Source organism: Oncorhynchus mykiss, chromosome 18 (genome assembly GCF_013265735.2).
Source record: "Oncorhynchus mykiss isolate Arlee chromosome 18, USDA_OmykA_1.1, whole genome shotgun sequence".
Lineage (NCBI taxonomy): Eukaryota > Metazoa > Chordata > Actinopteri > Salmoniformes > Salmonidae > Oncorhynchus > Oncorhynchus mykiss.
In genome coordinates, this window is record NC_048582.1 from 64,639,479 (window position 1) to 64,665,359 (window position 25,881).

The 25,881-nt window shown below is 43.7% G+C and overlaps 3 protein-coding genes across 4 annotated transcripts; 1 reads left to right on the top strand and 2 right to left on the bottom strand.

The window, feature by feature from the left end:
* Positions 1–2,906: 2,906 nt before the first annotated feature.
* wdyhv1 (WDYHV motif containing 1) lies at positions 2,907–4,659 on the top strand. 2 transcript variants are annotated; one of them, XM_021572703.2, is made up of 6 exons: positions 2,907–3,099; positions 3,290–3,389; positions 3,468–3,518; positions 3,679–3,827; positions 3,910–4,034; positions 4,132–4,659. In XM_021572703.2, the coding sequence occupies exons 1-6, from the start codon at positions 3,020–3,022 to the stop codon at positions 4,233–4,235; spliced, it is 609 nt and encodes a 202-aa protein (XP_021428378.2). In that variant the 5' UTR covers positions 2,907–3,019; the 3' UTR covers positions 4,236–4,659. The 2 variants fall into 2 exon arrangements, with proteins under 2 accessions (XP_021428378.2, XP_036809389.1); XM_036953494.1 differs by having other exon boundaries at positions 2,907–3,045.
* On the bottom strand, positions 4,582–9,277 carry si:rp71-45k5.4 (proteasome_alpha_type_2 domain-containing protein). The gene is made up of 8 exons (XM_021572702.2): positions 9,167–9,277; positions 8,592–8,668; positions 8,254–8,386; positions 7,887–8,009; positions 5,456–5,537; positions 5,296–5,369; positions 5,023–5,080; positions 4,582–4,861 (listed from the first exon to the last, which is right to left on the bottom strand). Exons 1-8 carry the CDS (start codon positions 9,205–9,207, stop codon positions 4,745–4,747), a joined length of 705 nt encoding a protein of 234 aa, XP_021428377.1. The 5' UTR covers positions 9,208–9,277; the 3' UTR covers positions 4,582–4,744.
* A 366-nt stretch (positions 9,278–9,643) lies between these two features.
* LOC110496683 (succinate dehydrogenase [ubiquinone] flavoprotein subunit, mitochondrial) lies at positions 9,644–23,730 on the bottom strand. Its single transcript, XM_036953495.1, has 15 exons — positions 23,576–23,730; positions 22,332–22,409; positions 21,946–22,107; positions 20,490–20,633; positions 17,010–17,174; positions 16,707–16,855; positions 16,194–16,318; positions 15,662–15,830; positions 13,520–13,715; positions 13,149–13,323; positions 12,819–12,937; positions 12,548–12,659; positions 12,050–12,180; positions 11,572–11,685; positions 9,644–10,220 (listed from the first exon to the last, which is right to left on the bottom strand). Exons 1-15 carry the CDS (start codon positions 23,633–23,635, stop codon positions 10,134–10,136), a joined length of 1,986 nt encoding a protein of 661 aa, XP_036809390.1. The 5' UTR covers positions 23,636–23,730; the 3' UTR covers positions 9,644–10,133.
* Positions 23,731–25,881: the final 2,151 nt, after the last annotated feature.

Here is a 25,881-nt window from a genome sequence, read left to right on the forward strand (position 1 = left end):
TCTGTCTGTGGTTCTCTGAACAGCCTGTACTGACTCTGTCTGTGTTTCTCTGAACAGCCTGTTCTGCCTCTCTGTGGTTCTCTGAACAGCCTGTACTGACTCTGTCTGTATTTCTCTGAACAGCCTGTTCTGCCTCTCTGTTGTTCTCTGAACAGCCTGTTCTGACTCTGTGGCATCTGGAATAAAATGGTTGATTTATGATCTGCAGCTTTTTGAGAGGAGGAGGAAAAGCCAGAAGGCAGGGATAGACAGAGAGAGAGGAAGGGGGGAGACAGAGAGAGAGTAAGGGGGAGACAGAGAGAGAGGAAGGGGGAGACAGAGAGAGAGAAAGGGGGAGACAGAGAGAGGGGAAAGGGGAGACAGAGAGAGGGGAAGGGGGAGACAGAGAGAGAGGAAGGGGGAGACAGAGAGAGGAAGGGGGAGACAGAGAGAGAGGAAGGGGGAGACAGAGAGAGAGGAAGGGGGAAGACAGAGAGAGAGGGAAAGGGGGAGACATAGAGAGAGGAAGGGGGGAGACATAGAGAGAGGAAGGGGGGATACAGAGAGAGAGGAAGGGGGAGAGAGAGAGAGGAAGGGGGAGAGAGAGAGGAAGGGGGGATACAGAGAGAGAGGAAGGGGGAGACAGAGAGAGAGGAAGGGGGAGACAGAGAGAGGAAGGGGGAGACATAGAGAGGGGAAGGGGGAGAGAGAGGGGAAGAGGGGGACAGAGAGAGAGGAAGGAGGGGCCAGAGAGAGAGGAAGGGGGGAGACAGAGAGAGAGGAAGGGGGAGACAGAGAGAGAGGAAGTGGGGAGGCAGAGAGAGGGGAAGGGGGAGACAGAGAGAGAGGAAGGGGGAGACAGAGAGAGAGGAAGGGGGAGGCAGAGAGAGGGGAAGGGGGGAGACAGAGAGAGAGGAAGGGGGAGACAGAGAGAGAGGAAGGGCGAGACAGAGAGAGAGGAAGGGGGAGAGATTGTCTCTCTGCTCTCCTCTCCAACAATTACTTCTCTTCATATGATCTACTATAGAGAAAAAGTCAGTGGTTTGACATTCTTGCTTGGTCTCATGATTGTTTTGAATGTGATTTAATTTATACATGTACAAATCTTCTGTAATGCAAAAAAAAAAATGGCACTTCCCACAAAACCTCATTCGGGTGAAACAGTATATTTTATCATGAACAAGGTTCCCCATGGTTAAAAACCTGGAGGAAGTCTAAGGGCTTCGTGGGCTGATATGTATTCTACAGAGCAAAGACCAATCCTGGGTATGTTGTTTTACCCTCTGATGGAAAAGGCTGATCCTACTAGGCTTACGAACTGTGATAAACAAACAGCTACAGTGTGTCAATCTTGAGGTGGGAAGAATCTGAGACAACTCTGGGAAATACAATCTTTAACCTCACTTACAGAGGCAAACACAAAGCAAAATCCTTGTTTGAGAGTGAAAACACCAGAAATCAATGAGAAAATCAATGAGACTAACAATAGCAGCTTGGAGCAGAAACTGTGAGAAGCCCGCTTTTTCACATTCTTGCCGCCTTTTTGAGTGAGTTGAGACCTAAACAAGTCGACCCTAACAATGAGCTCCACATCCATGGCACCCAGGGCAGCAGAAGAGGTGAACATCTGAAGAATGGATGCTGTTTCATCGTACTCAGTGTATGATAGCAGGCCTGAGATGTCCATTCTGCAAATAAGGAGGGCTTAAGTTGATACGGTACTCTCTCTGTGTCTCCGGGACAGGGGGAGAGAGGAAGAGAGAGTCTTGCTAAATATTGCAATGGAAATTAAACAAATTCTGGGGACAGTTCCACTACCCTAAAAATGCACATTTTGCCTGTGGACTCACATGAAAGTGTTAAAGCAAATTATGTAAGGGAAAACAAGGAACAAGTTCACATTCTGCAATGTGATGTCACCCCCTACCGACAAACTCCTGCGTAGCATGTGAGTTGTAGCGACATCCAAGCCAGTGATAGAAAGGGGAACATCAAGAAACATTTCTATTTTAGTAGACACTCTCATCCAGAGCGACTAGGGTTAAGTTCCTTGCCCAGGTGCACATCGACAGATCCTTCAACTGGTCGGCTCTGGGATTCCGAAACAGAGACCTTTCGGTTACTGGCAAAACACCCTTTACTGCTAGATTACCTTTATTAGTGTGGTTACGAAGTGGTTTTTCAGAGGAGCGATGGAGGATATGGGGAGGAGATTGGAGATTCAACAGCTGGAATGTTGTGGTGGTGTGTTTGATGTGACCACAGGGTTGCATATACACCCTATCCCATTAAGCAATGACGTAAAGAAAGAGATTGGTGAAGTCAACTTAGCCCGGTTCATTGGAAATGGTAGACTGCTATTATCCTGTGGTAGCCATGCTCAGCTAGGGAAGATTCTTCAAATGGACACTCTCAATAGGAAGAAGATCAAAAACCATGTCCCTGGAGCTTACGCTATATTGAGTAGAGTCATTTATTTGGTCCCACTATCTCCATAGATGATATTAAAGAAAATGTGAAGGAACTGGTGCTTCTACTAGTCCTGACATGGTCTCAAGGCCTTTTCAGAAAGCTTGCTCCCATAAATGTGCTGTGTCAAAGGACATTTTGGTAGTAAATTCACGAATCGGATTGTGGAAAGCAGAAATGTCCAGTTGAAGATTTTTGTGGATATGGCAACAGAGTTATTAGGGGTAACAAGTTACTGTCTACATCTTTCTTTTTATGATGAATAATCGCAAGGATGGATTGTCTCAGTATGATAGAGATAGTTTGAAGAGGTGGGGTTTTGGGGAGGGTTTGTTAGAAGTTAGTAAGGATTTTATTTTATAAGTAGTACATAATTAGCCAAACCATGATTGATCGCATACTCCGGCACGTTAGGTGGCGGCATGCACCATAATAGCGGACCGCCATTATACTACAGAAGAAGACGACTCTCGTCCTCCGGCGGATACTTAAAAATGTAACACCAAAATATGCAGACTGCTGCAAAATCAACTGCTGATTAGGGTCAGTCTGTTACATTTTCAGGGAAGACATGCATAAAGAACACGTTTCATCAAAGTATGTGAACATCACTCCATCCAGGGATGAATGCGTGTACACAAGCTGTTACTGGTAATTGTCCGCAATGCATGCTCAGGATGAAGCTATGTGGCTAGCTCAATACATAATGGTAGCGGAATAAACTCCACTCCATGGTGAAGGACTCTTGGTGAAGTTTATATGAATTTAATTCACCATGGAGTGAAGTAGTCCGCTAATATAATGGGACCATGAATTACATTTTAAAATCTTGCTTTTTCAGTGAGGAAAATGTCTGGAAACTATGTGAACACATCAAGACTCAAACGCAAATACATTTGGACGAAGTGTATGCAGTATTTATATCAAATGAAAGAAAAATGGTAAGTTGTAGGTCGTTAAAATGTCATTGTTAACCCTTTACTCTGTTATAATAATTGATGAATTTCCATTCCTCTCAGATCCCTATATGGAAACAGAGGTCCAGTCGTGGAGATGAACCTGTTGTTTGGGTAGGCACTGTCCCTTGGCTTTCATTTTCAGACAGGATGGAGGAAACCAGAACGAGGAAATATGAAGCCACACCCTTGTCTTTAACATTACAGGAAAAATATTGTAGCCTGCACTGTAAACTATTACAACAGTCACAATATAACATCATTCTGTTTGTAGGATTATCACGTTGTCCTACTTCATCAGAATCAGCAGGGACAGAGTTTTATTTATGACCTGGATACAGTCCTGCCTTTCTCCTGTCCTTCCCATGTTTACACTACAGAAGCCTTCCATACAGATCATGGCCTGAAACCAGCTTTCTGGAGGTAAGCAAGTATGTGTGTCATGGTAACCGGTTCTCTTTAATGATAAACACTTTTGAACGCTCGTCTATTCAACTCTTTCCAGGAAGTTGCGAGTTATTCCTGCAGATGCCTACCTGAAGAACTTTGCCTCGGACCGGTCACATATGAAAAATGCCGATGGGACATGGCGCATGCCTCCACCGCTGTATCCTTGTATTGAAACAACAGGTACATCTCGGTCCTATTACACATTTCTTCTTGTGAAACTCTATTTGAATGGAAATCATTTGTCTAACGGAATAATGTTTTTTTTTTTTCGTTCTAGACTCTAAAATGAACCTGGATGACTTCATCAGTATGGACTCCAAAGTGGGATGTGGACATGTATATAGTCTCTCTGAATTTGTCAAACACTTTGCAGAAAAATGATGATTGCTGCTTTGACATTAATATACTTCATACAGATTGGTGGTTACCTGCTGGATATCTTCTGCCTTTCTCAGCTCAAGACTACTACAGGGTCACAATCCAGGAAATAACCATTCTCAATGCTAGGTTCCTTATCCTGGTGGCAGAAGGAAGCCATAGGAATTGCCAGGAATACAGATGCCACAAAAACTAAATTATAATACATTGTATTAAGTTAACTGTACAGGGATGAGTTGTAAAATTTATCTTAATGTCATTTAAGGCAATTAATGCATTTGTCTTTGTGGAAATGTAACTTGTGCTTATCGCACAAAATAAAACAAGATGTAAATAAAAACATGGGAGCTTTAGTTTCTGGCATTTATTGATAGGTACTGAACTTGTCAGAGGGGAAGGAAGAACTGGGAATACAAAGAAAATAAATGCTGTTATGTTGAAAATACAGTAGAGTCTAAATTATTTCAGTAATAACCAAATACGAACAAATCACACCAACGAGAGTCACTTTTTTAAGCAATGGCCGCCAAGTAGTCTTTCACTTCTGCGGGTGAGAGTCGCCTGAAGCCGGCTTCATTGCAGATCCCCACTTCAATATTGTCTTCGGTCATCTGACCCTCAAAGCTTTCCTGTGAATAAAATATAGCATTCAGGATTCTGCTAATAACTGAAAGATCACAAGACAGTCCCGTGGTCTCTTAAGACATATGTGATGACAGGAGAGCATAGAAAGGGGAAGAGATGAGAACCTTTCCACATAGGAGGATACGTTTACAACGGCGTCACTCACCTTCAATGTCAAGATAGCTGTGTGGATGGCATCTTCCAGCTCCAGGTCCTCGTTGTATCTGAGTGAGGAGACACACATTACCCCCACATTTATTAAAGGGTTATTAGAGGTGTCACTACAGACCCTGGTTCAATGCCGGGCCGTATCACAACCTGCCGTGATCGAGAGTCCCATATGGCGGCACACAATTGGCCTAGCGTTGTCGGGGTTATGGGAGGGTTTGGCCAAGGTCGGCCGTCATTGTACGGTGTAGGGGGGGGTAAATTGAAATACCTTTTCTCAAGGAATGTTTTCCCATTGACGTAGTTCTTCCCCATAGCAGTTGCCTTCCAGGCAAAATATGCTCCCTGGGTAGAGAAATACAGACATGATTATCAATGTATCACAACAGACAAATATGCTCAGATAGCAAATGGTGGTACCCAGCCCTTACAGACGGATCGGACTGGAAAAGGTATGGTCGGTCCTCATCCCAACCTGCGATCAGCAAGGACACTCCGAAAGGACGGACACCCCTACAACGTAAGAAGACACATTAAAGCATTTAGGCCTACATGAAGCAAATTGACTCCATCATGAATGCATTCATTGATCAATTTAAATGAACTACATTAGAATAACTTTTCCCCCCCAGAGTCATTTTGTTACATCCTATGATTCTTACTTGATAGTCTGAAAAGGAACATTGAAGTACTTTTAGAATCTCCACCCAGCACAGCCAGAAGAGGATTGGTCACCCCCTCGGAGCCTTGTTCCTCTAGATTCCTGTCTTTCTACAGTTTTCCCTGTCCACTGTGTTCTACATCTGCATTGCTTGCGCTTTGTGGTTTTAAGCTGGGTATCTGTATTAGCACTTGTGACATCTGCTTACAGTGCATTCAGAAAGTATTCAGACCCCTTGACTTCCCACATTTTATTATGTTACAGCCTTATTCTAAAATGGGTTAAATAGTTTACTCCCCCTCAATCTACACACAATACCCCATAATGACAAAACAAAAACAAGTTTTAGAAATATATTTTTAAAAACTGCTATTACATTTACATATGTATTTCAGACCATTTACCCAATACTTTGTTTTAGCACAAGTCTTCTTGGGTATGACGCTACAAGCTTGGCACACCTGTATTCAGGGAGTTTCTCACATTCTTCCCTGCAGCCCCTCAAGCTCTGTCAGGTTGGATGGGAACGTTGTTGCAGAGCTATTTTCAGATCTCTCCAGAGATGTTTGATCGGGTTCAAGTCTGGGCTCTGGCTGAACCACATTCAGAGACTTGTCCTGAAGTCACTCCTGCGTTGCCTTGGTTGTGTGCTTAGAGTCGTTGTCCTGTTGGAAGGTGAACCTTCACTCTAGTCTGAGCGCTCTGGGCCACGTTTTCGTCAAGGCTCTCTCTATACTTTTCTCCGTTCATCTTTCCCTTGATCTTGACTAGTTTCCCAGTCCCTGCCATTGAAAAACATGCCAACAGCATGATGCTGCCATCACCATGCTCCACTGTAGGGATGGTGCCTAGTTTCCTTAGACTATATAATCTTGTTTCTCATGGTCAGAGTCCTTTAGGTGCCTTTTGTCAAACTCCAAGCAAGCTGTCATGTACCTTTTTCTAAGGAGAGGCTTCCGTTTGGCCTCTCTATCATAAAGGCTCGATTGGTGTGGTGCTGCAGAGATGGTTGTCCTTCTGGAAGGTTCTCCCATCGCCACAGAGGAACTCTGGAGCTCTGTCAGAGTGACCATCGGGTCACCTCCCTGGCCAAGGCCCTTCTCCCCTGATTGCTCAGTTTGGCTGGGCGACCAGCTCTAGGAAGGGTCTTGGTGGTTCCAAACTTCTTCCATTTAAGAATGATGGAGGCCATTGTTCTTGCGTATCTTCAATGCGGCAGACATGTTTTGGTAACCTTCCCCAGATCTGTGCTTCGACACAATCCTGTCTCAGAGCTCTACGGACTATTCCTTCGACCTCATGGCTTGGGTTTTGCTCCGACACGCCTTGTCAACTGTGGGACCTTATACAGACAGGTGTGTGCCTTTTCACATGTCCAATCAATTGAATTTACCACAGGTGGACTTCAATCAAGTTGTAGAAACATCTCAAGGATGATCAATGGAAACAGGACACACCTGAGCTCAAGTTCGAGTCTCATAGCAAAGGGTCTGAATACTTATGTAAATACATTTTTTTTTATACATTCACAAAAATGTCTTAGCCTGCTTTCGCCTTGTCTTTATAGGGTATTGTGTGTGGATCAAGTTTTTTTTTAAATCTATTTTTGATTAAGGCTGTAACAAAATGTGGGAAATGTCAAGGGGTCTGAATATTTTCCAAAGGCACTGTATGTGTGTAAGGGGTGTGTGAGCGAGAGAGAGATGGAGAGGGACATGAGTTTCCAAAAAGTCATGAATTAGTAGGCCTTTCAGGATGAACTACTTCTAGTGAGGCTACTAGATTTCCAGTATGAACGATTGGGTCTATGCCAAACAGCTTTTTCTAAGGCTAAGTAGACATGTAACAGAGAATAAAGAGATGCTCTCAAGTCTGTGAATGGATATCAGAGCAAAGAGTCTGAAAATAGTTTTTTATTTTTAATACATTTGCAAAAACCTGTTTTCGCAACGTCATTATGGGTTATGGTGTGTAGATTGAATTTTCTTTGTCCATTTTACAATAAGGCTGTAACGTAAAAAAATGTGAGAAAGGGGGAGGGGTCTGAATACTATCCTAGTGCACTGAATAAATGATGAATAAACAGTTGACTTTTGGACTACTCCACCTTTATCTGGTCATTTAAGCTGAGAGACCTGTAATCAGTCATGGTAAGCAAAACATTCATCCTCAATAAGTAGCTACAGTATCGTACTCCATACCCTGATTGTGTGTACTCCTGCATGACTGAGGCCACCCTCTGAACGAGCTGAGCTGTGGGGATGGGCTCCTGGTACACCAGGAAGTACTGCTGGGCCAACTTCCTGGCTCTCCGGAGCAGCACCCTGTCAACACAACAAAGAGTATCTCTCCAGAGCCCAGTCGTCTCATTACAGTCAAGGACTGTACCTTTAGTTTACTTGGTTTAGCATGTATGCTAAGAAATAAGATCTTAGCAATATTCTATAAAAACAACTACATCATGTTTCTATATATAATATACTAGAGTACATAGGTAGTTGGCATATGTATAGTACTACATGCTGAAGTTGATTTCCAGTAAGAATGAGTTCCCCATTCCCTCATTACCTGTAGTCAGGTCCCATGCCACTGTACACCATACCAATGTGTTTGGTTATAGGCTCAACTTTGTGAACACTGGTCTCGTCGTACAGGATGGACTTCTGTTTCTTCTCTGTTGCCAAGACAACTCCATTTGAGGCTGTAGTTAGGGAAGAACAAGTACATGACATTACAATGCTTGGAATCAGCTCTCATAACTTGAGGTGATAATAAAAGTGAATGTTTAGTTGTGTCGAAGTCTGTTGAGGTGTTTAATTGGATGTGTACTTATTAAATCAAAAACAATAAATAAATAAGGTGGATATAAACTACCTGCATCAAAATGTTTTAATCTAGCTCCTCACCTTTGATTCCGACAGCGGGTGCACCTGCGGCCACTGCTGCCAGGGCATATTCAATTTGGACCAGCTTCCCAGAGGGGCTGTAAGGAACGAGGAAGATATGTAACTAGGTAAACGTTAGTTATAGCACTAATCTACACCTGTTCATAGAAATGTTTTAAGTTAAATCAGTTACATCCATTTACTTAGCTAGCTAACGTTACATATCTCGCTAGCTAACTGAGTAGCCAGTAGCCAAAACTAAACTAGTTTCGGCTATGTAGCCAGCTAACGTAACAGGGGGGGCTAGCCATTTAGCTAGCCACTGCAGGAGCTACAAATAATCATACATTAGCCTAAATTACAGCGCTATCAATTGGCTTACGCTAGCTAGCCCGCTTGAACTCTTCAACAGCTACCGGTAAGAAGCTAGCTAGTTAGCATCGGCGTGACACTGCATCTCTTGCAGAGTTGCCTCAAGTGTTTTTAATGGCCATTGAGCAAGATCAAGATCACAAATATAGCAGAATATGGCCTCGCAGTAAGATGTTAATTGACTACGTTTTGCGATGCAGAAATCTATTTTTATTTTACTTTACCTGAAGGTAGTGAGGGAGAAACTATATCCTCGTTCAGCCATTGTTAATCTGTTTTGAGGAAAGTTTTGCTGGACGGACCAGATAGCGGAAATGAACTACATGAAGTTCCGGTTCCGCCCATTTATTTCTATGTGAAACCGAAGGGCATATGTATATGGGGGTACATGGGTGATATGAAACATGCACATAACGTTCACAGGATTTTCGGGAATTCATGAATAAACGTTTTTTACAAGTATTAGAATGCAATTTATAATAGAAAGGGGTTGTTTTGTCATTCTTTGTAGGGGTGTTGTCAGAGAGTGGATGTTAACTGGTGTAAATGCAACACAGAGGTAATTTACATAAGTGAAAATGGTTTAAAATAAATACACGTCATTCTCTCTATTCCTTTCATCTTCAAATATAATTATTGTATTTCAGATGGAACATGGCATTGTGGAGATGCACCACAATCACTAAGACAGGGGGAATTTATTTATTTGAGCATCTTTATTGAGATAAAACCAACAATACATTAAGCATGCAAGATGAACAGAACTTTACATACAGTTGAGCAAAGGACAGAATGAACTAATTGAGTATTGTATTGGCATTATGTGTGGATATCTTAAACATGGTTCACCCCCCCCCCCCCCCCCCCCCCAAAACTGTGATTACGCTTTTCTTTTTACACAGATTTCTAGAATCATTCAATATTTAAATATTAAATATGTATTTATTTGCCTGTAAGAACTATAGCAAATGCGGTGAAAGTTGAAAGTGCACACAAAACAAAACACTCCATTTTGCACAATTCTCTGAAGGTTACAATATGTTCCAGTTTATTATTGAACATGTGAAATATACCACGTATAGTATTTATGAGCAAAGGGAAAATCAAGGTTGAAACTTCATATCAATGATAACTGCAAAAGCATCCATTCTGATCATGAATAAAATAGTCTGCACTGGATCGGTATGGTGCTTAATAGGAACGGATGGCGGGAGGGATAGCAGCACAGTCCTCTGCATCCAGTGAGTTATCAATAACAGGTCTGTATTTCAGAGTTACCTGTAACAAAAGCACAGAAGGGAGAAATGAGTGAGTGATGGCAAATGTACATTGGCATGTACCTAGACTCCGCTATCATTGTGCTGTTAAGCATGAACGTATGTTACAATTAGGCTTGAGGGATATACCGTATACAAACGTATGCTTTTGATTGGGGACCGGAGGAGGTGCTACGCCACTGCTTATAACTAACTATAAAGTTGTTATAACTAACTATAAAGTTGTTATAACTAACTATAATTGGAATTGGCTTCAGACCAATCAGACCAAGCTAAATGTCATTGACAGAAAACTTGAATTGTTGCATCTCATTGTGTGGTTGTCCTCCGGTGGGCTAAAATTGTCCCTTTCCTAAATTAGCCATGGATGACGATAGGGAGTTGGACTTGTGGTTTTACTTAATTATCTGTACTGGCCAATGATTAGAACAGCGATTCTGATCTAACCCTAAATTCATACATTGTGTCTCTGGACGGAGAGGATGCAAGTTCAATATGTAGCTAGATGTAGTAGGCTAATGTTAACTAACTAATCGTTACCCATGAAATCAAGTTGGGCTAGCAAGCAAGTATTTTAGCCAGGTAGCCTAGGTCAATTTTTTATTTTTATTTTAAAGTGTAGAGTCATAGACCACGTCGCTAACATGAAAGAGGATGGATTTCTCTACAAGTAGGGTGAATCAACATGTTTTTCTACTTACGCGCACACACACACACACACACACAAATCAGCGCCATTGGTAGCCACATTTCACTTCCGTTGATTGGACTAAATTGTTTTTGGAATCTTTTATTTGTTACTATTAGACTAAAACAGAGGTGATTTGATGATGTTGAAGTTGAAATGGTTCTCGAGTAGTGGAGGCAGCTCCTGTTTTCTATTTGGACTTGCGACAACTGTGGTTCTAAATCTGTGGTTCTAAATCTGTGGTTCTAAATCTGTGGTTCTAAATGTGTGGTTCTAAATGTGTGGTTCTAAATCTGTGGTTCTAAATCTGTGGTTCTAAATCAATAGTTGTGAAAATGTCAGCAACATTAACTTGATTGACCATGCTGTAGGTCCTTTAACTGTTTGTTACATGCAATGTGTTTTCTCGACTTCACCGGACATGTTGCTCTCTAGTTTTGTGATGAAACAAATGGTTGACTTTATATCACAGTGTCAAGGCATATGAACTAACAGGTTATAGAGCAACACAATTATCACAACACATAGGTTGTAATATGGCTTTTTTTCCCCCACTGGCTTGGCTTCCCCAGTTATACCACCCAACCCTAGTTACAATTAATCCTGTCATTTATATTTAGAAAAATGAAGTTAACGCAATCATTAGGCATCAATTTGGGTTTACCTTCCCGGTCTTTGGATCCACAGTGGACAGGGTGTGTTTCCTCCAGTGCTCTTCAATGGGCTTCCTCACCTGTCCTGCCAGAGGCTTGGCGTAGTCCAGCTCATCCATACGGTCCTGCAATGTTAAATAGGCCTCTTTCAGAATGACATCAGTCTACAACTACTGCTGGAGAGAGTGCGCCTATAGTTGTTTTATGGTGCATGTCTACACAAAAGCATTGACTGTCAATATGCATTACTTTATTATGTCCACATCGAGACCCCTACTGTGAAGAAAAATGCAACCATTGGATGCATAGAAGTAAATCTCACTTTACCAGACAAAATGTTCATTGTGGACCAGGCTTGTATAGGAGTGGTTTGTTTCTTCAGTAAATTGTCATTGCAGACCAGGCTTGTATAGGAGTGGCTTGTTTATTCAGTAAATTGTCATTGCAGACCAGGCTAGTGTAGGAGTGGTTTGTGTCTTCAGTTCTTACCTTGAAGTCCTCTCTGGAGTGGGCTCCCCTGCTCTCCTGGCGCTGCTCGGCAGAGTTGATGGTCTGCACAGCATTCAGCATAAGGTTCTGCAACTCCAGGGTCTCCACCAGGTCAGTGTTCCACACAATACCTGAGGGGGAGGGAGACAGAGTGAATACCTGAGGGTGAGGGAGACAGAGTGTATACCTGAGGGGGAGGGAGACAGAGTGTATACCTGAGGGGGAGGGAGACAGAGTGAATACCTGAGGGGGAGGGAGACAGAGTGTATACCTGAGGGGGAGGGAGACAGAGTGTATACCTGAGGGGGAGGGAGACAGAGTGAATACCTGAGGGGGAGGGAGACAGAGTGAACGAGAGTGCTACAGAACATCTTTACGTGCATGTTTGAAGTTTTTACAACCAAGCCCAACAAATGGGACAACAAAGATCGACCTCTGTTAGAAGGGGCAATTGAAAGTCTATTCTTATCACATCAGCAGAGGGAATGAGATGCTGACCTCTGTCGAAGGTCTTGATGTCGTCCAGGGTTTGGTAGATGGCGTCCATCTTGTCACATCCCTCCTTCAGGACCTTGCCGGTACGGAACACAGCAGCGTGGTTCTGCATGGTCTGACAGCGGAGAGAGGGACACATGCTTAGAGAAGACGTGATGATACTGTACAAGTCCTCATTAAAGCCCATTCATTACCTGTACTTTTGACAAACATCCAAGGTCAATTCCCTATTATGGATGTTAAGACATCCCGTTCCAGTTTTTAGGATCCATACCTTCTGCATGTTCACTCTGATCTCAGAGGTCCTCATGTTGCCATCAGCAAACCTCAGCTTGTCCAGGTTGGCCACAGACTCCTCTCCTGCGTTGGGCTTCAGGGGGGAGAGCTTCTCTCCTTCAGAACCATCACATTGCCAGGATTGTAAAAATGCATTTAACCATTTAAAAATCTGTTAGTCATCCAGGTTAGTCCCATTGTGATAATTTTTCAAGGGAGTCTTAGCATTCACATTGAAAAGGCTGTGGGACAATCCATTAATGCATGTGATTTTTGTCTTGAGGGCAAAGGTTTGAAAAAATAAAAACGGAGAGTATGAAGTTGTTACCTGGAGTGCAGATGTCAGCGATTGTGTGAGCGCAGGCGCGTCCAAACACCACCAGATCCAGCAGGGAGTTGGCTCCCAGACGGTTGGCACCGTGGACACTGGCACAGGCGGCCTCGCCACAGGCAAACAGCCCTGGCACCACCTTATCACCCTCCTCGGTTGTGTGGGTGATGACCTGTGGGAGAACAGGACAGTAAATAACTATATAATAAAAATGTTTAATGTAATCAAACTAGGGGAGACCCAGTTAAGACTCGACACAGAGCACTCATTGTATCTGTCTACTTATTTTAGAGTTATTCAACAGGACTTTTAAAAAGAAAAACATGCAGATCTAGTGCATTTATTTGGTTATGGGTACTGCTAGTTACCTGTCCCCTGTAGTTGGTGGGGATTCCTCCCATGTTGTAGTGTACAGTGGGCAGGACGGGGATGGGCTCTTTGGTGACGTCCACGCCGGCGAAGATCATGGCGGTCTCAGAGATGCCGGGTAGACGAGTGGCCAGCTGCTGTGGGGGGAGATGGTGCAGCTGCAGGTATGCATGGTCCTTCTCTGGGCCACATCCCCTAAGGACACATATACAGGGCTGTTGGCATGACAGGTTCACGTGGGGTTTCTCTGGGTCACTCAAATACAGGGCTGTTGGCATGACAGGTTCACGTGGGGTTTCTCTGGGTCCCTCAGACACAGGGCTGTTGGCATGACAGGTTCACGTGGGGTTTCTCTGGGTCCCTCAGATACAGGGCTGTTGGCATGACAGGTTCACGTGGGGTTTCTCTGGGTCCCTCAGATACAGGGCTGTTGGCATGACAGTAGTCTTTCACAACTGAAACTCATAGCAAGGTGGGGTCATCCCCATTGGAAGTTATGGGTAGATTACAAATTAATTCCATTTCCTGTTTCCAAATTCAAGTGCATTTCTTGCAGCTCGATTTTAGTTTACCAAAGCATTTTAAATGGATCTAGATTGACTATTTGAAGCCATTTGACTGGTTATTTTAAAACCGTGTATGTCGATATCAATCGCTGGTCTGACAGCCATGGAGCATGCAGTGTCCCACATACAGAGCCTTCAGAAAGTATTCATACCCCTTGACTTATTCCACATTTTGTTGTGTTACAGCCTGAATTCAAAATTGATTTAAAAAAATAAAAAAATACATAACCCATCTACACACAATACCCCATAATGACAAAGCAAACACATCTTTAGATTTCTTTGCTAATTTATTCAAAATGAAATACAGATGTCTAATGTAAGTATTAACATCCAATACGTTAGAATCATCTTTGCCAGTGATTACAGCTGTGAGTCTTTCTGTGTAAGGCTTTCCACACCTGGATTGTATAATATTTGCATATTATTCTTTTAAATAATTAATTCTTCAAGCTCTGTCAATTTGGTTGTTGATCATTGCTAGACAACCATTTTCAATTCTTGCCATAGATTTTCACGCCGATTTAAGTCAAAACTGTAACTAGGCCACTCAGGAACGTTCAATGTCGTCTTGGTAAGCAACTCCAGTGTCTATTTGGCCTTGTGTTTTAGGTTATTGTCCTGCTGAAAGGTGAATTTGTCTCCCAGTATCTGTGTGAAAGCAGACAACCAGGTTTTTACCTGTGCTTAGCTCTATTCTATCTTTTTATCATTAAAAAAAAAACTCCCTAGTCCTTGCCGATTGACAAGCATACCCATTACATGATGCAGCCACTACTATGCTTAGAAATATGAAGGGTGGTACTCAGTGTTGTGTTTGCCCTAAACATAATGCTTTGTATTTAGGACATAAAGCTAATTTCTTTGCCACATTTTTGTGCAGTTTTACTTTAGTGCCTTATTGCCACCATGATGCATGCTTTGGAATAGTTGTATTCTGTACAGACTTCCTTCTTTTCACTCTGTCATTTAGGTTAGTATTGTGGAGTAACTACAATGTTGTTGATCTATCCTCAGTTTTGGTCTTATCACCGCAATTCAACTCAAACTGTTTTAAAGTCACCATTGGCCTCATGGTGAAATCCCTGAGCAGTTTCCTTCCTCTCCGGCAACGGAGTTAGGAAGGACGCCTGTATCTTTGTAGTGACTGGGTGTATTAATACACCATCCAAAGTGTAATTAATAACTTCACCATGTTCAAAGAGAAATTAAATATCTGCTTTTTCATTTTTTACCCATCTACCAATAGGTACCCTTCTTTGCAAGGCATTGGAAAATCTCCCCGGTCTTTGAGATTGAATCTGCGTTTGAAATTCACTGCTCAACTAAGGGACCTCATAGATAATTGTATGTGTGGGTTACAGACATGAGGTAGTAACTCAAATCTGATTAGACACAGTGAGTCAATGCAACTTATTATGAGACTTGTTCAGCAAATTTTTACCCCTGAACTTATTTAGACAGGCCCTAACAAAGCGGTTGTATACTTTCTGAAGACAACTGTATGTATCAGTTATCCAGTGCAATGATTCTGTGGGTTGCTCAGGGAAGACGGGGCCTTGGCGGTGATCTTACCTGCCCTCTCGAATCTCGATGGTAATGGAGCGGGACACCACGTCTCTGGAGGCCAGGTCCTTGGCGTTGGGGGCGTAGCGTTCCATAAAGCGCTCACCCTCACTGTTGATAAGGATTCCTCCCTCGCCACGGCAACCCTCTGTGATCAGACAGCCGGCTCCATAGATGCCTAGAGGGATAACGTTATATGAAATATCAGCACTGAGGGAGGGCACTTCACACCCAATGACATTTATAGTATGATTATGTAGCCACAGTATGTAAAGGGTTAGTCTGCCAGCCCTCTGACTTACATCATCATGTGATTGACTTATCCGACATCAACAATACTATGTTATGAAACACACAGGATTATTCAGCAGTTACCTTCCGACTAAGCACAGAAACATTTTCAAGACGACACCTCTGATAGGCCTATTCTGAGCGCTAATCCAGTCTTCTCCAATAAATGTTTTATTTAAATGTTATTTTCGTCTCATAAGTCCATTCCCTAGCAGACAGGCCTGTATTGCCAATCCGATATGGGACTGACCTGTAGGGTGGAACTGGACAAACTCCAGGTCTTGGCAGGGCAGGCCTGCACGGGTCACCATGGCATTACCGTCTCCTGTGCTGGTGTGGGCTGAGGTGCAGCTGAAGTAGGTACGGCCATAACCACTAGATCGAGCAGAGAGGCAGGAGTAAGAATCAGGGCACAATAGGAGCACTTTAAATTGTCATCAAGGAGGCACCTTCTGTTCAGGTGCGAATTGTTAAAAAGTTAACGTTATAAACTGGGTATAACTGGTAAAACAAAGCTCACACACCCAAATTACTTGGGTAGCCTAGTGGTTAGAGCGTTGGACTAGTAACCGGAAGGTTGCAAGTTCAAACCCCCGAGCTGACAAGATAAAAATCTGTCTTTCTGCCCCTGAACAGGCAGTTAACCCACTGTTCCTAGGCCGACATTGAAAATAAGAATTTGTTCTTAACTGACTTGCCTATAAAGGTAAAATAAGTATACTTATTCACAACAGAAACACCCGACACAGAGACAGATACATACCCTGTGGCGATGACCGTGTTCTTGGATCTGAAGCGGTGGATCGATCCATCCTCCATACACAGAGCAATTACTCCCTTGCATTCTCCATCCTCCATCAGCAGGTCCAGGGCAAAGTACTCCACAAAGTAGCTGGTGTCGTACCTCAGAGACTAAAATAGTGAGAAGCATAGAAGAGCGATAGATGACCGACTGGCAAAAACAGGCCAGAATTTGAGATTCTAAAAGCAGTGTGTCAGCAAAAGGGGATTCAGAGGACTGCAAGTGGTGAATTGTGAGATTTAGAGTCCAGAGAGTGTGACGTACTCGCCCGTAGAGTGTGTGCAGGAGGGAGTGGCCAGTTCTGTCAGCTACGCAGCAACACCGGTGGGCCTGGCCTCCCTTGCCAAACTTCAGACTCTGGCCTCCAAAAGCCCTCTGGTAGATTTTACCATCCTCGGTACGGCTGAAGGGCATGCCAAAGTTCTCCAGCTGGGGACACACAAAAAAAAAAAGTCAACGCTGCTTCACAACAGTTATTTTCATAACAGGAAGTTAGACAAATTCAGTTAGCTAAGAAATAATACATGAACGTTTTAATTTGATCAGCCTATCAGTGTTTGTGTTGATGTTGTGCAAATCCTTTGTGATTAAGGGGATTTCAACTGAATCCCCCCCCAAAAGTAGAGGCTACATAATTACATTTGCATTTTAGCTCAATATTGAATTACACAGAATGTACTAAATCAAATTGTTTAAGTCTAGAGAAAGGCAGCTATGCAACATTGCAGAACAGATTAAGGGCATTGAAAGGCCACTTCCACTTGTTTGGATACATCAGAAGGTATGAAAAAGGACATCCCATGAAGAGTCCAAGGATGAGGGGCCCTTGAGTTCTACTGCAGCTCTTTTAGAATGGACCCGTCTTCCACCTCCCCTGTTAGCAGGCCACATTCCCCTGACGGACCCTTCTTCCACCTCCCCTGTTAGCAGGCCACATTCCCCTGTTAGCAGGCCACATTCCCCTGACGAACCCGTCTTCCACCTCCCCTGTTAGCAGGCCACATTCCCCTGACGGACCCTTCTTCCACCTCCCCTGTTAGCAGGCCACATTCCCCTGTTAGCAGGCCACATTCCCCTGACGGACCCTTCTTCCACCTCCCCTGTTAGCAGGCCACATTCCCCTGACGGACACTTCTTCCACCTCCCCTGTTAGCAGGCCACATTCCCCTGTTAGCAGGCCACATTCCCCTGTTAGCAGGCCACATTCCCCTGACGGACCCTTCTTCCACCTCCCCTGTTAGCAGGCCACATTCCCCTGTTAGCAGGCCACATTCCCCTGACGGACCCTTCTTCCACCTCCCCTGTTAGCAGGCCACATTCCCCTGTTAGCAGGCCACATTCCCCTGTTAGCAGGCCACATTCCCCTGATGGACCCTTCTTCCACCTCCCCTGTTAGCAGGCCACATTCCCCTGTTAGCAGGCCACATTCCCCTGTTAGCAGGCCACATTCCCCTGACGGACCCTTCTTCCACCTCCCCTGTTAGCAGGCCACATTCCCCTGTTAGCAGGCCACATTCCCCTGACGGACCCTTCTTCCACCTCCCCTGTTAGCAGGCCACATTCCCCTGTTAGCAGGCCACATTCCCCTGTTAGCAGGCCACATTCCCCTGACGGACCCTTCTTCCACCTCCCCTGTTAGCAGGCCACATTCCCCTGTTAGCAGGCCACATTCCCCTGTTAGCAGGCCACATTCCCCTGACGGACCCTTCTTCCACCTCCCCTGTTAGCAGGCCACATTCCCCTGTTAGCAGGCCACATTCCCCTGACGGACCCTTCTTCCACCTCCCCTGTTAGCAGGCCACATTCCCCTGTTAGCAGGCCACATTCCCCTGTTAGCAGGCCACATTCCCCTGACGGACCCTTCTTCCACCTCCCCTGTTAGCAGGCCACATTCCCCTGTTAGCAGGCCACATTCCCCTGTTAGCAGGCCACATTCCCCTGACGGACCCTTCTTCCACCTCCCCTGTTAGCAGGCCACATTCCCCTGTTAGCAGGCCACATTCCCCTGACGGACCCTTCTTCCACCTCCCCTGTTAGCAGGCCACATTCCCCTGTTAGCAGGCCACATTCCCCTGTTAGCAGGCCACATTCCCTTGACGGAACCTTCTTCCACCTCCCCTGTTAGCAGGCCACATTCCCCTGTTAGCAAGGCCACATTCCCCTGATGGACCCTTTGTCCACCTCCCCTGTTAGCAGGCCACATTCCCCTGTTAGCAGGCCACATTCCCCTGACGGACCCTTCTTCCACCTCCCCTGTTAGCAGGCCACATTCCCCTGTTAGCAGGCCACATTCCCCTGACGGACCCTTCTTCCACCTCCCCTGTTAGCAGGCCACATTCCCCTGTTAGCAGGCCACATTCCCCTGACGGACCCTTCTTCCACCTCCCCTGTTAGCAGGCCACATTCCCCTGACGGACCCTTCTTCCACCTCCCCTGTTAGCAGGCCACATTCCCCTGTTAGCAGGCCACATTCCCCTGACGGACCCTTCTTCCACCTCCCCTGTTAGCAGGCCACATTCCCCTGTTAGCAGGCCACATTCCCCTGACGGACCCTTCTTCCACCTCCCCTGTTAGCAGGCCACATTCCCCTGTTAGCAGGCCACATTCCCCTGTTAGCAGGCCACATTCCCCTGACGGACCCTTCTTCCACCTCCCCTGTTAGCAGGCCACATTCCCCTGTTAGCAGGCCACATTCCCCTGACGGACCCTTCTTCCACCTCCCCTGTTAGCAGGCCACATTCCCCTGTTAGCAGGCCACATTCCCCTGTTAGCAGGCCACATTCCCTTGACGGAACCTTCTTCCACCTCCCCTGTTAGCAGGCCACATTCCCCTGTTAGCAAGGCCACATTCCCCTGATGGACCCTTCTTACACCTCCCCTGTTAGCAGGCCACATTCCCCTGTTAGCAGGCCACATTCCCCTGACGGACCCTTCTTCCACCTCCCCTGTTAGCAGGCCACATTCCCCTGACGGACCCTTCTTCCACCTCCCCTGTTAGCAGGCCACATTCCCCTGTTAGCAGGCCACATTCCCCTGACGGACCCTTCTTCCACCTCCCCTGTTAGCAGGCCACATTCCCCTGTTAGCAGGCCACATTCCCCTGACGGACCCTTCTTCCACCTCCCCTGTTAGCAGGCCACATTCCCCTGTTAGCAGGCCACATTCCCCTGTTAGCAGGCCACATTCCCCTGACGGACCCTTCTTCCACCTCCCCTGTTAGCAGGCCACATTCCCCTGTTAGCAGGCCACATTCCCCTGACGGACCCTTCTTCCACCTCCCCTGTTAGCAGGCCACATTCCCCTGTTAGCAGGCCACATTCCCCTGTTAGCAGGCCACATTCCCTTGACGGAACCTTCTTCCACCTCCCCTGTTAGCAGGCCACATTCCCCTGTTAGCAAGGCCACATTCCCCTGATGGACCCTTCGTCCACCTCCCCTGTTAGCAGGCCACATTCCCCTGACGGACCCTTCTTACACCTCCCCTGTTAGCAGGCCACATTCCCCCAATGGATCCTTCTTCCACCTCCCCTGTTAGCAGGCCACATTCCCCCGATGAACCCTTCTTCCACCTCCCCTTTCAAGAGGCTGTTGGTTAGGTTTCCATACAGGGCAATATTTTGCTATAGAAGAACTGTCAGAGGCATAGTTTCATTTACTCTGTGTGTGTGTGTGTGTGTGTGTGTGTGTGTGTGTGTGTGTGTGTGTGTGTGTGTGTGTGTGTGTGTGTGTGTGTGTGTGTGTCACCTCCACCACAGCATGTGGAGCCTGCTCTGTCATGTAGTGGATGGCGTCCTGGTCTCCCAGCCAATCAGATCCCTTCACCGTGTCGTAGAAGTGCCACCTCCAATCATCTCCCTCCATGTTTCCAAGGGCTGCATTGATCCCGCCCTAAATGCAAAAACAACTGTTTAGGACCACTGGGAGAAAGATAAATAATCTTAAAGGAATAATGGACATTTTGTCAGTGCAGAGAGTGTGTCAACGGCAGTTTCAAAGTGCATGATCAGCATGAACTTTGGACAGCTTTATGTCAAGACCGCATGGAGGTAGGCTTAATACAAGTGTAACACATTAAGGTGGCTGATAACGCCACTGCAGTGGGATATGATTGATTCATTGGGACTTTAAAATGGCATTGCTGCCTTCCGTGGACAGAGTGAAAGTGGCCTCATTTTAATGAACAGTTACAGATGCAACACTACACTTAACTTCTCTAGGGTAGGGGGCAGCATTTGGAATTTTGGATGAAAAGCGTGCCCAAATTAAACTGCCTTCTACTCAGGTCCAGAAAATAGGATATGCATATAATTAGTAGATTTGGATAGAAAACATTAGTTTCCAAAACTGTTAAAATAATGTCTGAGTATAACAGAACTGATTTGGCAGGCGAAAACCTGAGAAAAATCCATTCAGGAAGTAGGATTTTTTTTGTTTGTTGTAGTTTTCTATTCAATGCTATTACAGTATCCATTCACTTACAACTCAAATTGCAGTTCCTATGCCTTCCACTAGATGTCAACAGTCTTTAGAAATTGTTTCAGGCTTGTATTCTGAAAAATGAGGGAGTAAGAGCAGTCTGGTTGAAATATTATTGATTATTTAGGCTAAAAACAACCTGAGGATTGAATATAAACATCGTTTACAGATACAATTTGGATTTTTTTGTCTGTTGTGACTGCGTTTGAGCCTGTGGATTACTGAAGAAAACGCGAACAAAACAGAGGTTTTCAGATATAAAGAGACACTATCAAACAAAAGGAACATTTATTGAATAAATGAATGTCTTCTGAGTGCAACCATATGAAGATCATCAAAGGTAAGTGATTAATTTGTATCTCTTTCTGACTTGCGTAACTCTTCTACTTGGCTGGTTACTGTTTGTAATGATTTGTCTGCTGGGCTATGTTCTCAAATAATCCTAAAGGTATGCTTTCGCCGTAAAGCATTTTTTAAATCTGATACCGTGGTTGGATTCACAAGAAGTTCATCTTTAAACCTATGTAAAATAGTTGTATATGTTCTGAATTTTTATAATGAGTTTTTCTGTATTTGAATTTGGTCGCTCTGCAATCTCACTGGATGTTGGCCAGGTGGGACGCTAGCGTAATCACATACCCTAGAGAGGTTAAAAAGGGGACAATCTGTCATATTCCCTCCTGTGACATGGTCACATTCTATTGATTCTTGTAGATTGACCTACCTGTGCAGCCACTGTGTGTGACCTGGTGGGGAACAGCTTTGTGACACAAGCTGTGTTGAAGCCAGCCTCAGACAGACCGAAAGCAGCACGAAGCCCTGCTCCGCCGGCACCCACTACCACTGCATCAAACTCATGGTCTACCACAGGGTACTGTGTGGACATCTGCAAACAACGACCCACAAAACAAAACATAGAGCTGCATTTCAGTGTTTTTCAGTATTCTCTCTAGTTAAGAGTTTTGTTCATACAAATGTATACAAATTGCCCCTACAAGCACTGAGACAAATACAAATTGAAAAAGTCAATATAGGTTTGTGCAAAAAAATAAATATTGAATAATTTCATATAGTACTGTCAATGATGAACATGGGAGTTTGCAGACTTACGCCATCTGATACTTTAGAGTTGTTCTTCCCATAGACTGAGAAGTGGAGCTTCCTGGAGCTCTGGGATACTGCCGGAAGCTAAATGGGGAGGGGAGGGTAGGTCAATATAGGCCCAAATCATAGGTTATGCTTGGCTATTGATGTAAGTACTCGCTTAAAAAAACACTAGGCTAATCCACACAATGGCAATGCCTTTTTTTTCTTCAAGTTAATGTAAACCTTTACTATGGGTTTCTAAAGTTAGTCTAGTTTGCTCACTGTTTTCAAATGCAGCAGAAACCCATCCAGCTGATTGTGACATACGGTGAGAACAATGCAGCAACAAAGTTGTCTAGTTATGTGTTTTAATTTTTTTTTTTTTAATCACTACACAACACGCATAATAGTGCTTCATTAAAGCATTCCAACCAATATTTCTGAGAGGAGAGATACACATTTGTATCTGTGTAAACAGACTAATGTGTAGGAGAGTTCGGATTCATTTACATTACGTCGTGACAAATATAGATTTCAAAATCATATAGCTAATTTAGGTAAACGTCTCTGGTGTCGTAGATTATCCTCACTTCCTACCATCTAAACAAAAAAACTTATTTTGCTTTTTCTTCCACAACCAATCTCAAACCCCCTCTTAAAAACACAGCATGCATTCCAAACAGTCGAGGCATTATTTGTGATTAAAATAAATAAATCAGTGACTGACTGACTACACAAACTCAGCCAACAGTTCGTTTTGCATGGCCCGGTGCCCCGGTGAGTGGAGAATTCTCCTTAGGGCCAATGGAATTGTCGCAAATATCAAAACACCGCCTACTAGGGGCACCGGGCCATGCAAAACGAATTCGCCAACTGGGAACTAGCCACAGATTCTTAAGTAACTTGCCTTGCTTGACCTTCAATGCACTGATGTTTATGGCTACCGTAAGAATCAACCCAACCGCAATAATTAAGCAAAATGAAAAGTATATTAAATAAAGTTATTCGTCAGAATCGATTTGCTATGGAAACGTAAAATGACAACATTGAAACTGCGACAGAAACGAAGCTAGCTCCCTCTTCGTATCGTATAGAAAACAATAGCTACAGTAGCTAACGTTAGCTACGTTACGAAACCACAGCAATGGTGAACCATCATTACCGGCTGATGCTGCGAATACCAGCTCATATGAACACATTCACGAAGTCAACATATAAAGTAGGTCATAGTGATATTCTACAGCAAAAGTTTGTTTCCAAATACTTACCGCCTTGGCTGACAGCACCTTTTTGGCGAGGACACGGGAGGCAGTACACACCGCAGCCATGATGGGTACTCGTTTTGTCTGATAAAATCAACGTTACCAAACCCCTCTGACACGTCTTGGGTCGCAGTTTATGCCGGTGCCGGAGTATACCATCTCAAGAGAGGGTTTCATTTCGTCAAGGGAAAAATAAATAATCCTCATTGATGAAATACAGAATTCATTATATAGTCAAGTAATTTATATGTAAAGGTTATCATATTTTACAACCAAAATAATTCGATTTCCGTCATTATATTGACGATATCTAAATTAACTCAATTTGAACTCCCCTCTGCGGATTCTAGGTGGGAAATTACGGAATGTTTATTTTCCTAAGAGAGACGATTGAGGTTCGATTGAAGAGACATTCATGAACATAAAGGTATCTATCTGCAAGGTTATTTAATCCATGCTTTCCTTTTAGTAAATATGTTTTACTAAATTGGTTTGAATGGAATTAAATGCATAATGTATTGAGACAGATTAGCCTTTCCAAAACAAAGCCAGGTGTGTTATTCCCTCATTAGTTGATTTACAAGTAAGCAGATAAAAGGTCTAGAGATGAATTTCAAGTGTATCATTTGCATTTGGAATCTGTTGCTGTTAACCCTCAATATGAAGTCAGAAAGAGCTGTCACTGCCAATGAAGCAAGCTGTTATTAGGCTGACAAATCAAAACAAACCCATCAGACTGATAGCTAAAATATTAGGGTGTGGCTAAATCAACTATTTGGTACATTCTTAAAAAGAAAGAACGCACTGGTGAGCTCAGGAACACCAAAAGGCCCGGAAGTACACGGAAAGCAACTGTGGTGGATGACAGAATCATTATTTCCCTGGTGAATAAAAACCCCATTACAACAGTTGTCCAGATCAAGAATGCCCCCCCAGGAGGTAGGTGTCTCTGTGTCAAACTAAATACATACAGTTTATATTTTTACAAGATGTAAAACATTGGGAAGCCTCAAAAACAGGAAGACCATATTAGAGTTTGCCGAAAAACATCTAAAAACACCTGTATAGTTCTAGATTATCATCCAATGGGCAGAAATCTATGTTTATATTATGACAGACCAGCTATATCTACTGCCTCAATTAAAATACGAAAGACCAGCTAGATCTACTGTCTCTATTATATTATGACAGGCCAGCTATATCTACTGCCTCAATTAAAATACGAAAGACCAGCTAGATCTACTGTCTCTATTATGTTATGACAGACCAGCTAGATCTACTGCCTCTTTTATATTATGACAGGCCCGCTAGATCTACTGACTCAATTAAAATACGAAAGACCAGCTAGATCTACTGTCTCTATTATATTATGACAGGCCAGCTATATCTACTGCCTCAATTAAAATACGAAAGACCAGCTAGATCTACTGTCTCTATTATATTATGAAAGACCAGCTAGATCTACTGTCTCTATTATATTATGACAGACCAGCTAGATCTACTGTCTCTATTATATTATGACAGACCAGCTAGATCTACTGTCTCTATTATATTATGAATGACCAGCTAGATCTACTGTCTCTATTATATTATGACAGACCAGCTAGATCTACTGTCTCTATTATATTATGAAAGACCAGCTAGATCTACTGTCTCTATTATATTATGACAGACCAGCTAGATCTACTGTCTCTATTATATTATGACAGACCAGCTAGATCTACTGTCTCTATTATATTATGACAGACCGGCTAGATCTACTGTCTCAATTATATTATGACAGACCAGCTAGATCTACTGCCTCTTTTATATTATGACAGACCAGCTAGATATACTGTCTCAATTATATTATGAAAGACCAGCTAGATCTACTGTCTCAATTATATTACGAAAGACAAGCTAGATTTACAATCTCTAGTATATTATGACAGACCAGCTAGATTTAGTATCTCTACTATTTTATGACAGACCAGCTAGATCTACAGTCTCATAATATATTTGAGGCAGTAGATCTAGCAGGTCTGTCTAATATATTATGACAGACCTGCTAGATCTACAGTCTCTAATATATTATGACAGACCTGCTAGATCTACTGCCTCAAATATATTATGAGAGACCAGCTAGATTTAATGTCTCTAGTATCTATTGACAGACCAGCTAGATTTACTGTCTCTACTATATTATGACAGACCAGCTACATCTACAGACTCTAATATATTATGATAGAACTGCTAGATCTACTGTCTCATTTATATTCTGACATACCAGCTATATCTACTGTCTCAATTATACTCTGACATACCAGCTATAT